Source organism: Procambarus clarkii, chromosome 34 (genome assembly GCF_040958095.1).
Source record: "Procambarus clarkii isolate CNS0578487 chromosome 34, FALCON_Pclarkii_2.0, whole genome shotgun sequence".
Classification (NCBI taxonomy): Eukaryota; Metazoa; Arthropoda; class Malacostraca; order Decapoda; family Cambaridae; genus Procambarus; species Procambarus clarkii.
Genome location: NC_091183.1, coordinates 38,997,168 through 39,011,715, shown reverse-complemented (window position 1 = coordinate 39,011,715; position 14,548 = coordinate 38,997,168). Strand labels below are relative to the sequence as shown.

The 14,548-nt window shown below is 36.7% G+C and overlaps 2 protein-coding genes across 3 annotated transcripts; one reads left to right on the top strand and one right to left on the bottom strand.

The window, feature by feature from the left end:
- The first annotated feature begins 2,140 nt into the window (after positions 1-2,140).
- LOC123761983 (putative uncharacterized protein ENSP00000383309) lies at positions 2,141-3,138 on the top strand. Its single transcript, XM_069335712.1, has 2 exons — positions 2,141-2,147; positions 2,504-3,138. Exons 1-2 carry the CDS (start codon positions 2,141-2,143, stop codon positions 3,136-3,138), a joined length of 642 nt encoding a protein of 213 aa, XP_069191813.1.
- Positions 3,139-5,023: 1,885 nt separating this feature from the next.
- On the bottom strand, positions 5,024-14,177 carry LOC123762086 (nucleolin). 2 transcript variants are annotated; one of them, XM_045748381.2, is made up of 8 exons: positions 14,046-14,177; positions 12,498-12,576; positions 11,642-12,020; positions 10,751-10,932; positions 9,221-9,379; positions 8,371-8,481; positions 6,293-6,461; positions 5,024-5,360 (listed from the first exon to the last, which is right to left on the bottom strand). In XM_045748381.2, exons 3-8 carry the CDS (start codon positions 11,936-11,938, stop codon positions 5,133-5,135), a joined length of 1,146 nt encoding a protein of 381 aa, XP_045604337.2. In that variant the 5' UTR covers positions 11,939-12,020; positions 12,498-12,576; positions 14,046-14,177; the 3' UTR covers positions 5,024-5,132. The 2 variants fall into 2 exon arrangements, with proteins under 2 accessions (XP_045604337.2, XP_045604338.2); XM_045748382.2 differs by lacking the exon at positions 12,498-12,576 and having other exon boundaries at positions 14,046-14,174.
- Positions 14,178-14,548: the final 371 nt, after the last annotated feature.

Here is a 14,548-nt window from a genome sequence, read left to right as displayed (position 1 = left end):
AGTAGTGAATTTGTAATTAAAATAAATAAATAAATGTTTATTCAGGTAAGGTACATACATACAAGAGATTTTTACAAAAAATTGCTAGGTTTATTGATAGAGCTGGTACATACAATGCCTAAACCCACTATTACGCAAAGCGTTTCGGGCAGCAGGTAAAGTAGAAGTAGCCCAATATTTTGTTTAGCCCCTCATACGGTTTTCAGAGCAATATATTTTAATTCATAGAGTAACACTGCATGATTTAATGATTGTATTGATATTATCACTGCATGCATATAATAAAAAAAAGTGATAATTGGATAACTTACTTATATTTGGTGCATGAAGCATAATTTACCTGGTAAATTATGCTTCATTCAGCAAATATTAGTAATTTATCCAATTATCACGGTTTTTAATTATATATGGGTCCCTCCACCTCTTCACAGTTGAAGACTATCAAAAAGATAGTTTTTTCTACAAATCAAAGGGACAGCGACAAAACTTGAACCCCCTGAAAAAATGACCTAAATAAGATCAAAAGAATTCTGTGTGGGCCTCATCTCTCACTTTGAGAGTCCTCAGTGGGTGCCTGCAGGAAAATTTCCTGCATCCAGAATTCCTGTTATATATCACTGGCATGCGTGGTTCAAATGATGGGCACCAAGTGTTACTTTCTTCAAGATATGTTTGCAAGATTGATGTCAAAAGCTCAAGTCCCATTCGATTTTTCAGCTTAGTTTTCTAAGACGTTACTCTCTAAAATACTCGTTCAACCAAGGCATTACTGATTGGTAAGCTGTATATTTTCAATGTAATCTCAGTGAGGTCAATGACCATTAGCTCTCCAGCAGGATTCTTGACAGTTATTGCCTTGGTCCAAAATAATGATCCAGATGGAATTTGTCCCTAACAAGTGTTGACGCAGTCGCTTATGAGGGGCTGACTGTTCTGACTGTTGGCGCAGTCACAACAGTAGACGACGCACACTTTCAATTTCACTCAGCTTAGTCTGGTCAGCTAGTACTAATGGAAGTTCTGAAATGGTGCGGCTAAGGCATATGCTAGGTGATAGATTTTTCACCTTTTTGAAAGTTTTAGCATTACTGGGAATGCGAGAAAGCTCTTTGCAAGCTTTCAATAAACATTTATGGCATCTTTCTTGAACATTTTAAAGCTATTCTTGGTTTATTGCATTGTTTTGTCTGTTAGTGGCCTGAAGTGTAACAAAATCGTAGCCAAAGTTCACTTTCTTCAGAGGCACATAAATGGAATTAAAGTCTAAATTAACATCAGTCTTTGCATGAACAGGATGCACAATTTTTCCGAGCATTCCAAGAGTGAAGTTTATTAACTCAGTGTGAAGGCTACACTGATCTGCTTCATCTTTTTGATAAAATTCAATTCATACTTTCAAAATCATTTAGGATTGCTTTGAGGAATATGAAATATAGCTTATTGGCAGGATCAGAGTACATTGAAAATAGCTACATTGCAACATACTTATCACAAGAGGAAGAAGCGATTTGGTAAGTTGTTCAAGAATCCCACTGATCTAACAGCCGCTCTACGCTATTGTTTCTTGCCAACCATCGTCTTCCTGAGAAAGGTATCAACTTTAAGGGATCTTTCCCATCATTTATAAGTCTATAAATCTCTAGATAACTTTCTATTCTTAATGAATATCTGTTTAATCAGCTGTAGCTTTCTCTTATGATGAAGTTGATGCTGGAAGGTAATTTGTCAACTGCATGAGAACAAATCAAATGGAAGGAATGACGTGCACTTGATAATAAACAAATAAGGGATAGCCTTCTTCATCAGTGTAAAGTGAGATTTATGTCCCATCCGGGCAAGACGCTGCCTCAAATCAGCTCCAATATAGCTAAAATAATCTTTGAGGTATTGATACAAGGCTTCAGAGGTAGTGGTTGTGACTAAAACTAGTCCAATAAACTGAGGTAAAATCCTACTGTGTTTAGATTTATAACATCGAACACACACACATACAGTAAATGTTTTTCATATGCAATATCCGTCTACTCATCACGAAGTGGCTTACTGGTGGTCCATCACTACATATTGGTGCTTTCCACGAAATAGTATCATTTCATAAGGATGAATTGCTAGCACAGACAATACCCGGGATGAGCCAATAATGGCAAGTAAGGTTGGGGAGTCTGTCGCCGCTGCGGTTACTTTTTCTTTCCAAGGTTTCGAGGATCAACGTCCCCAAGACCCTCTGACCAGGCCTCCTTTCGTGGTCTGTCCAACCAGACAGTTGGACGCAGCTGTGATTTACACACATTACTTTATAAATGCATAAATAAAAAGTCACTATCTTAAAATTAGTAGCCCAAAAATTAGCAAGTAGCGAGATTACAAATTTAGCATGCTGTCAAACGTAGCCCAATTGGCTACTTTTAGCCCAATCTGGCAACATTGTCACCGCCCTTACCCACCACAGCCTGAGGTGCGTCATGCGCCGCAACCTCATCTCCACCACGCATCCTTCACACAGCATCTCCACCACTCATTCTTCACACAGAATCTCCACCACGCATCCTTCACACAGCATCTCCACCACTCATTCTTCACACAGAATCTCCACCACGCATCCTTCACACAGCATCTCCACCACGCATCCTTCACACAGCATCTCCACCACGCATCCTTCACACAGCATCTCCACCACGCATCCTTCACACAGCATCTCCACCACGCATCCTTCACACAGCATCTCCACCACGCATCCTTCACACAGCATCACCACGCATCCTTCACACAGCATCTCCACCACTCATTCTTCACACAGAATCTCCACCACGCATCCTTCACACAGCATCTCCACCACGCATCCTTCACACAGCATCTCCACCACGCATCCTTCACACAGCATCTCCACCACGCATCCTTCACACAGCATCTCCACCACGCATCCTTCACACAGCATCACCACCACGCATCCTTTACGCAGTATCTCCACCACACATCCTTCACACAGCATCTCCACCATGCATCCTTCACTCAGCATCACGCATCCTTCACTCAGCATCACGCATCCTTCACTCAGCATCACGCATCCTTCACTCAGCATCACGCATCCTTCATACAGCATCTCCTCCATGCATTAAATCCATATATTCACAGTACTAGTACTCACTCCACTTCTATTTCTTCACCAATTAACACATTTAAATTCCATGCCTTCAAAAGAAAATTATTAAAAGAAAGTCTATAAAGACTATGTAGAACTTACCTTTCAAAACACGTTTCCTGAGCAATGTTCAGTTTTACTTGCAAAGTATTCTTCACTACTTTGCCGCCTGCTAAATCAGTCTTTTCACTTACCTTTTAGTCTCATACCACCTCTCATTTTCCCTTTATTTTACATAAACAGAAACCACTATTATCTACCTACTTACAGGACCACAAGCATTTCATCACTTTTCTACGAGCCTTCTTTTACAAGACACCTATTTTGAATTCCTAATCAAACTCATTCAAAGTATTGTAATTATTATAAATTTATTTGTATGCTCATATACATACAATATTTTACTGCTCCTTTATAACTTAAATTTGTAAATAATGATTGAACAAGCCAAGAGTATTTGAGGGTAGGAGAGGAAGGTGGCATGGACACACTGTAGTGAAGATACAGGGATTTTGACTAATCCACAAGATAGGATGATAAAAGGCTTGGTGGACATAGCTTGTTATGGAGTGAATGCCCTTGTAATGTACCGTATATGTTAAGCTACAAGAAGTGCCAAACATCAGGTCTTTTGAAGTGATGAGTGCTGCTATGTATGACTGCTGGATTTTAGCAGTGTATTTTTAAATTATGTTATACAGAAAATGGCAACTTTAACATCTAGTACCCCACCCCCCACCTCTAGGCTCATCTCCCTGTCTCATGAAGGTGTGAAACTGAGTAATGATTATAGGATTCTTGTTAGCAGTGTTATCTAAAGTTGCTATACAAAATTTAAAATAGGGCCACATCATATACTTGACTCAATGGCATCCACACACACGCTCCAACACAATAGATGTGGCTAGTTTGTGTGTATTCTACAAAATTCAAACCCCTCCCATTTAGCTTCTTTAAGAATATCTTAAAAAGCTACCAAACAAGATTTGCAGTATGTGACACCCAGATATATGTTCCCTTTGCACATGCGAGACAATTTTATTTCTCATCCCATGCAACAAAAATATGGAACCCATTTAGGCAACAGGCTATTGACCAAACCATACTGCCAATGAATGCCCAAGGACAAAATAGTATTCAATAAAATTATAGCATTCCCAAATTTGTCCAAATGTAACTTCATATTTAGGTACCTGTATATGAAACTTTCTGTAAATAATTAGCAACATTTTAAATTACCGTACCTTTACTAGTGATTCTATTAACCAAAACCAAATTTTAATCCTTCGATATGCACAAACATTGAGTTTTCAAATCTGAGCATAAACTTACTAAATTAGATTTATAATCCTCAGGTGTAATTTTTATATCTTGTTAATTTTGTAGTCTCACTCCTATTAACCATCATGATGGAAGATGATTAAATTCCCAGCTGGTTTGCTTTTCTCAACAGCCAGGATTTTTAGTCGATTTTTTCCCCTTGGATTTCGATGGACTGGATTCGAGTCGAGATTTTTTCCCGTGGAATTTGACGGAATTTTATAGCCACTAAAGTCTCATTCACTTTCTGATTACTGTATTGAAATGCAGTATTATATTTGGCAAAAATGCTGTGGAATATGGACTCAATTTTTTATTTAAAAAAAACTAATTAATATTCCAGGCTGAAGACATCCATGACTTATTATTGTATGCAGTTGTCTTCACCCACTCAATTCTGCACATTTAATATAGTCGAAGTTTTACAATGCCTTTTAGGCGACATGCTGACAATGGCCACAGGCATTTCTCTGAAGCATTAATTTTCATGTGAAAAAGAAGACATCTTATTATCTATACAATGCAAACCTAAAATGATTTAAGGGGTTAACTAAAAATATCTAATTGTTTATAACTTGTATATTTCATTAAGAATTACAAACATTCGGAAGTAAATCTTGTATATTTTAATTTTAAAATTTTCAGAAAATATAATGATTTAGTTATCTACACATCACTCATTACCATTCTCTTCATCCTCTTCACTATCTGCATCCATTTCTTCTTCATCATCATCCTCCTCCTCATCTTCATCATCATCATCCTCCTCCTCATCTTCATCATCATCATCATCCTCCTCCTCCTCATCATCACCCTCCTCTTCATCTTCTTCATCTTCCTCCTCTTCCTTCTCCTCCACTTCCTTATCTTCCTTCTTTTCCTCTACATCCTTTTTTCCAGTCTTAAAAAAATAAATGCACATGAGCAAAGTATAAGATATGAAATGAGGATATGGCCATAGTGAAGATTAAATACACTATACTGTACAGATTTACATGAAAACACACACACACATGACACAAATATTATGTAAGATAGGAATTATTTGCATAATCTCTTAAGTACATTTACCATTTTTCAAGATAAAAGGAAGTGCAAGTCAGGAAATAAGTACAGAAGACTCCCAAGCTTTGCGGAGAATGTTCTAAAGACCTTGTATCTAAGGGAACACAATACACGTTCAGATACTGTATTTGGTTTAGAAATGGCAAAATCCTTAGATAAATAAGTAAACAAATATGATGCCTTACTTGATCTCAAGATAGAGATTGGAATTAACAGCACAGTACATGGTTCATTAAGGAGTATAAACTGCAGTAATAAGCATGGTGGTGGTTTATGACTAATTCACGAGACACCTGTGTTTGCAGTGAATACCAATCAGTACTTGTGAGTGAAATAAAGCTTTTTTTGGTACCATCTCTTTCTTTTTTCCGTTGGAGGATAAAGAAGGCAGTAACTGATACTGTACATCCATTCCATGAACCAAATCTTGTTGTCTTGCTTCATGGTGGTCACTGTTCAATCCCCGACCGTCCAAGTGGTTGCGCACCATTCCTTCCCTCCGTCCCATCCAAAAATCCTTATCCTGATCCCTTCCCAATGCTATAGTCATAATGGTCTGGCGATTTCTTCTGCTACATCCTTCCCACCTTCTTTAATTTTCTTACTGCATTATTTCTTATCCACTGACCAACTGATTTAGTTAGAATAAATACAATACAGTACATATTATATAGAATATACTGTACAGTGTACATGGATAACTAAGTAGGCAAGAGAAGACTGGCATGCAGTATTCAATAAATCATGACTTATCACATAATATCTTACCTTCATTTTCTTGGTAGGAGACTCTTCCACTTTAGTTTTATCAGTAATATTGGTATTCTTTGCTCTGGCAAACATAACGGTAACTTCCTTTCCATTGATTTTTAGGTCTTTGGATGACTCAAATACTCTCAGGGCTTCTTCTTTAGTTTTGTAAGTTATGAAAGCAAATCTGAAAGAAAATATTAAAAACAAATGTGAACAAATTATAGCTTGCTACCGAGTGTTGATCTAGACACCATTTGATCCCTTGGAAAATTAAAATGTACCCATCCACCTCCATCACAGTACATGTTCAGTTCAAGAACTTGAGAAATTTATCAGTGTTGGTCAAGGTGGGTTCTGAAGATAAGAAGGCATGTATATCAAAGATTTGCATCAAGACAGCTTGTACAGAAGGTAAGTTAGAGGGATTATCAGATGTTCATGACATTTATAGATTTTGATAAAATGTATGATAAAGTTTTGTAGAGAAGGATGCAGTGATAAGCATGTGAGGAGTTCCTTTAAATACCAAGAAAGGCTTCTGAGTTAATGATGTAATGAATGACTAGTTTGATATTAATGTAGGGGTATGCCTTTGCTAAGGTTACGTAATGTTACCCTGGTTATTCAAAATATACAATTTATATATATATAAATAATTTAAGGGTAACAATGCTGGAAAGAGGTGTAAACCTTACATTAGACTTTATACAAGTCACTGAAGTACATGAAATTTGATGTATACATTTCATATAATTTATTTAGAATAGTTTAATTTTTGTTATTGATGTGTGTAATAGAAGACTTCAGTTAATGTGGACACATGTAAAATTATAGTATCTTGAGATGATTTCGGGGCTTTAGTGTCCCCGCGGCCCGGTCCTCGACCAGGCCTCCACCCCCAGGAAGCAGCCCGTGACAGCTGACTAAACTCCCAGGTACCTATTTACTGCTAGGTAACAGGGGCATTCAGGGTGAAAGAAACTTTGCCCATTTGTTTCTGCCTCGTGCGGGAATCGAACCCGCGCCACAGAATTACGAGTCCTGCGCGCTATCCACCAGGCTACGAGGCCCCTTACCGTATAGTAGTGAAGAGAAAACAAAATGAGCAAGAAATATGAAAGGTGGAGTGCTAGAAGACTATTTAGTTTAAATATGGATGAATGATGAAAAGAAAAAATTTGTGCAAATGAAGTAGGGCAAGTCAACAGAAAGAAAGTGGCTGGTGCAATGAATACTTGTTTAGAAACCCCCCTCACAGGGCTGCATGAAGGGGTGGTAATGCTTCTCAGATTATAGGTCAGCATGTCATGTTAAAAAGAGTAAGGAATGAAAAGGTTATCAAAAGACATGGAAATCAAGTCAATAAACAACACTTTCCTTAGGCGGAGATTTGAAAAGGGCAAATGATAGTGAAATAATGTTATTGATATAATAAATTATTTAAAACATGCATCACGATAAAAAAAAAAAATCCTACCACGCAGCTGTTTCATAAAACTCAGATGTACAGTGGTTCTTGTGAACCGTCATACAGTACAAATTTTCACCCGATCCTTACAAACCCTTACTACCCAAACTTATCTTTTACCATATGTAGTTTATTCTTCATACACTCACCCTCTATTTCCCATCAAAATTCACCTAAACACATTCACCTACCTACCAACCTTCGGCTCATACACACTCTTCAATCTTTTGGCTTACTCACATTTACATTCCACATCTCTCCCATGACATTTTATTGACTTCCATTCTTGTTATTCTTCTAACAGTAGAATCCAACTAAGACAGGGAACAATGCCAAGAAACACCCACAAGGAGGTAAAACATGAAATTGGCTTCAGAAATATGTTGCTGGGGAGGTGGGTGGTTGCTGGACTTTGTCCAACAGTATCAAAGAAAGGAAAATAACCCTAAAGCATAACTGAAGTGGATAGCTTTGGCAGCATGAAGTGCACACAAAACCAGTTATACATGTCATGAAGAGTACAGTACCATAAAGCATGGAAAGACCCCCCACCTCCCCACCCCAACACACACACACACACACAAACTTAAAGAAAATTAAACAAACATTAATTATTTCATCTTACCGTGTTCGTACATTTTTCTGTTTTTTTGAGTAGTCAATGCGTTCTGATGTATGAAAAACATTCTTAAGGTCATCCCGTGTGGTATCCATTGGCACACTTCCAATATACAATCTATAAATAATTGACATTTTAATAATGAACATTCAGTTACTATATTCGTTATCTACTCTCACTACACAATAAAATATAAAATTTAAATTATGCAGTATTACAATACATTATACAGAATCTTCTTTCCTACTGATAATCACTGTCATAGCATTAATTTCCAGACACTATAGTTTGTATATTGACACACATTATTTTCCATTTCTACCTTCCACTAATGTACAATGGGCCAATTTTATCTAAATTTAAAGACTGTCCTTGTCAACAGGGTGCACAAGAAACAATAGAATCAATCCTTCGTTAATTTTGGACATAATAAATCCTTCTTGATCACTCTGCACTCCAAACATTGATAACACACAGTACCAACAATACCAAATTTCTGAAACTATTGTGTTTTATGAATAGTATTACCCTCCAATTGATGTCACTAAGCAATGGTACTAGTGGCAATGAGAATGTTTAACTCAAATTTTGTAAACAAAAACGTCAAATGTATCTGCAGATACAATAATGTAAAGGAAAAATCATTACTTAAAACAAATTTGGAATATATGCATCATTGGGATGGAGAACAAAATGCATTTCATGATTAAAAATAACTAATTTCCTTGAGCCCATTAGACTTTCTTGCTAACATTTCTTATCGTGCAGCAAAGCCATGATATGGTAAATAGTATCATGTGTAAAAGGATTAATCTGTATAAATTAAACATGTGAGAATCCAATACAAAAGACTCACTTGAGAGGATTCACAGGGCCTGGTTGTCTTGCACTGCAGTATGTGGACTTCTTCCCAACATAGTCAACAAAGAATGGTTCATCTTTCACTTTCATTTTAGCAATTTCACCTTTCATTCGATCAGCCTCTTCTTCAGATTTAAATTCCAAGAAACAATGTCTGTAATATTAACAAATTATTAAAACAGAATTGTTTCTAATCGGAACTGTCCAGTTTTATCTCTTAATATTGGAATAAACAGTGGTTTATCAAGGGCAGTGAGAAATGACGGGTGGCAATTATGGTCGAGAGAGGAAAGACAGGTAAGGAAGGGACAGGCAGTGAGTTCACAATATTGTACTAGCCTCAGATGGTCTCCAACGAGAAGAGTTGCCAGATATTACTGGCTCTGCATATGTTTAATTACTCAAGTGTAGTTACATGATGAGAGCTAAGCTCATGATGTCCTGTTGTCCCTATAATTCATTGTCAAACAATGGTTTGAAACTACTCATGGTGTTGGCATCTACCACCACCCAGCTTAAATTGTTCCAGTTGTCTACAAATCTCTTCAGAAAAGAAAACTTTGTATGTATATGTATGTATTTTTTTTTTGCACCATTGTTTCCTTAGCTTGAATAAATGGCCTCTTTCTTGTTTATAAAGTTGCAGGCATTAAAACATCAGGAGTCAAAAAATCCTCTGTCAACTGTGTTAATTCCTGACACTTTGTTTCCCCCTATTTCACAAACTATTACATGGCACTTATTTACATTGAATTCATCTGACATGTCTTGGCTCCATTTACTGCTTTTGTCTAGGTTACTTTGTGGGGCATGGCAGTCATCCATGTTTTTCACTCTCCTTAGTAACTTAGCAACATCTGCAAACATTTATTTAACTGAATTCCCTCTGGTAGATTGTTTATATAGACAATAAATATTACTGATGCAAGCCTCCTAAAAATAGAGAAAATATGATAAGAGGACATCAGAAGTTGGAAAGGAAAGAACATCACAGAAATAACAAAGTACTCAGTACAGGTGGTCAAAAACCGAATGCACTTAAATATGACAGAACCGTAACGTTAAGATTTATAAACACACCAGGTACTAAAATCTACAAGGGCATAAGTAAGGTCACTCCCCACTGCCAGTGCTAAATAAACAGATTGTTCTAGCTTCAAGATGGTGTATTACTGAAGTCATTGTAAGAACAAAGGACTAACTCAGGATAAACCTTTCCAAAGTGTAATGATTTTCCCAATATTTTGAAAAGTTTTGTGTCATCCCCACTAGTTATGACACTGCCACTGTATAAAGCAACAGTAGTACCAAAGTAAGTGGCAGGTATACTCGCAGAAACAAATTATATGTAACAAATAACAATGTAATTACACACAAAAATCACACTAATGTGATGCATCAAATGACTTAAAGAATGTAATTATATCAATGTCATATTGCTCATAGATTAAATTATGTTAAGAAGAGTAAAACAGAAATTTATATTAAAAACTTTGGCAAGTTTTTCTATCTGTTGTCAACTTACGTGCAAAAATTGACCGAACTCCCTCGAGGTAAGCGTACATCAATTGCTTCCTTCACTAAGTCCATTACTTCTGTACCCTTGGAAATTTTTAGCGATTTTGGAAATCGAACATAAAGGGTCCTCAGATCCCTATTGCACGCCCGCCCTTCATGCTCTGCCCGTAGCCCATCACTAAGTTTCATCTGTAAATTAAAGAATTCAGCTAGTAAAAGACAACAGGGTGTGTAACATAAAATCACTGAACATAAAACTTAAAAAATAGATAATATGCTAATGTACAATTTATTGCACAACAAATATTGTACTATATAGTTGTGTGGATGTAAAAATGATCAAATACTATTTCACATCGACTTGACAATGGTCCAGAACTAACAGAAACATTGTAGTTTCTCCATCAGATATGTGGTTTGGGCATCAAATAGTATTTCCTTTAGTTTGACCTAAAAAATCATGTGATTAGCTGGACATTATTATAGGGGAAGGAGAATTGGGTTGGGGATCTACCTACAAATTTCTTCCCATTCAATGTCAAAATGAAAATAGCTTTGGATTTTGGGCTTACACCTAACCTGGTCACAAAGGAAAGGTAATTTGTATGGTTGTGTGGCATGTGAGAGGAATAAAAATGGAATAGATGAAGTTGACACTTTAGAATTTTTCTAGTAGTAAAGTTCATTTAATGTGCTAGGTCTACGAGATAAAAAAAAAAAAGTAAAAATGTTATAATGAACAGTGGAATAAAGGTTGGGATTGGACAACAAAATGAAGGAAGTGTCTCCAACTATTTGGACCATCGGGAACCAAGTACCAATCATGTAAGAAACAAGGTTGTCGCTCTACCGACTAGTCTAAGTGGTTGGGTTGACCATAATAAAAGTAAAAGCTCACCTCTTCAGTGCCCCAGTCAACAGGTCTTTTTCGCTTTCTTGGTTCCTCCTTAGCTTTACGAGTTTTGGCCGCTTTTTTCTGCTTCTTATTTTTCAAGCCTGCTTTTACATTTTGAGTGAGATTTTTGCTGGTGTTCAGGGCATCATTTCCAGCTGTTAATCCCCCTCCACCTTTATTTACTATTTTACCTGCTTTACCTTTATTGCCTTTCTTCTTACCAGCACCTTTATTTTCCTGCAACTTTCCTTGACTATCATTATTTTCTATTTTCACATTTCCTCCCTCTTCCTTTGCCATAGTGCTTTATGGGTATCTCTCTTGTACAAATTGTGTAGTTTGTTAATCACCTCTATCTGGAACCTGATGACTTCTTCAGAACCTGAAACCATAAAAAACTGTGTTAAACATGATAGGCAAATTCCAACTTAAAAACATATTTAACCTGATTTACATAAGGGAACTCAGAATTATGATCATACTTATGTATAACATCAGTCAGATTATTGGAAGCATGAAAAGAAAAAATCTTTAATTTCCAACTTGAAATATCCTATAGTACCCAATCCTCATCTTCCCAGGATAGCAGTGTTTTCTCCTGCCACAATACTTCAATGTTCAAACACCAGAATTTACAGTGTACTTCATAGACAAGCGATTGAGAAAGCAATCCCAGATGTAATATCTCGGTATATGTTAAATCTTTTATTTAGCGTCCCCCGTGGGTGTTGAAAAACTAGAAAACTAAAATATACTACAGTATTATAGTTCTAATAATAAAAACACCGTCTTTTCATCAATGTCATAAGTGTTCCCAAAGGGGTCTCAGTAGTACAGTAGTGTTACATTCTCAACTCACAATTGAGAATTCCGGGTTCAATCACCAAGTGGACAGAAATGGTTGGGCAAGTTTCCTTTCACCTGATGCCTCCGTTCACCTAGAAGTAAATAGGTACCCAGGAGTTAGGAGTTAGACAACTGTTATGGGGTTGCATCTCAGGGAAAGCAAGTAGTTCAACCTTGTTGAAATACTTCCTGTCGCCAACAAAATGAATGAAAACACTGAATATCTTAAATACAATCAATAAGCATTATCAAAAGAAATATATTTGTAATTTATTTCTGAATTGTTATTAAATTTCAAATAAAGCAAATATTCCTTCCACATTTACAGTACAATACTGTACCATACTTGACCTTAGCAAAGCCTTAAATAATGTCTCTCAAAACACTGAATAGAAAGGTAGATTGTGGATTTGGGGTGGTTATCCTAAATTAGATTAACAGCATTTATTGCTTTTGATGCATTGCCAGGGAGGGTGCCCCGACCTCTCACTTCTTGTAGTTCTCCGACTCCCTTTACACGAGTTATTTACCAGCTTACACTGACGGTTCCCAAACAATTGCCCCCCCCACCATTCAACCTCAGAAGCCGTCTTTCGTCGGTTTGTAACACCTGGATGATTTCTCCACATCATGGGAGTCTAGTGAGCGAACTCTTCACACTTTGCATGGCTCTGCAAAGTCAGGGCCATATCTCTCTGCAAGGCTATGGTGCTGCTCTATGTGGACTGCAAGTCTGCACGGTCCATCTAATTACCCAAAGCTTCCGAGCATTATGTAAGTGATGAACTATAATATATTTACTCAATATAATGTTGGTGCTGAATGTTTAACATGTTAAAACATATTTTTACTTTGAAATAATATAATTGTAGAATGAAATTAGACAAAACTATGTGGCAGGTGATGCCACAGGAAGTCGACGATCCAAGCAACAATGTTACGGCTTTGGGTAATTAGATGGACCTAATTTTATTATAAAATCATATTTCAGAGGAAAAATATATTTTTTCATGTTCTACGTTCAGCACAAACATTATAGTTAGTAAATAAATCGTACTTCAATACTTAATGCAAGGAAGCTTTGGGTAACTAGATGGATCAGTCATCACCCTACCTCCTGCCGGCCCTACATCTTTCGTCGACTGGTTGGCGAGATATGGACAGAGATAATACTGACTATACCAAGACTTCCTCAGCTTTACAATACTTTAATTTTGAGTTGGATTGAAAAAGGGCCAAAAATCATGCCATTCTCAGACATTCCTGCTCTTGAAAATAAAAACTACAAACATTATGAAATGTTTAAGTTTTGGCTCGTATATTGCTTACGAAGTCTGTACGATTACAGTTTTAACCACGGGGACCTTTGTGAACACTTAAGTGTTAATTACAGAGTCATTTTGTTAACTGCATTCATTGCCTTGGGTCCTCGCGGTTCATTCTCATAACCTCAAGAGATCACTTTTCTAGTACAGAATCATAACTACTAGCATATCTATAGCAGCACAAGAAGGATGTGAGGTGTCCTAGAGGAAGGAGAAGCAAGCGGGCGAGGTATTACCTGAGTGTGTTACTGTAGGGAGGAGGAGAAGCGGAGAGGACGCCAGCAGCAGCAAGACACCATGGCGGGCAGCAGTGTTGACAGGCGCCGCAGACACCCACGTGGGACGCTCCACACATAACTATTTACTTACGCTCATTTGCCAATATAGAAGTTGAAATTGATTGTGTTAAATTTCATAAGTATATAATGTGGGAAAATTAATATTTTCCCAATTTGATTTAGGAAATATTTGACTGGGTGGTGTTCGTATCATAGGTATATTATATAAATATATTAGATTAATTCGAACAAATTCGTATCGTAAAAGTTTTTTTTTAAGAATGTAACATTTAATCACAAAATATGTACTTATATATATATATACAATAAGGTCTAATGTGTTGTATAAGCAAGATACATTAAAATAATAAATGCATATTGCCATTGTATTTTATTACAGTTAATTGCCCGTAAGCACCGTTGATCACAATAACATTACTTAAAAAACAGATAACAAAAGC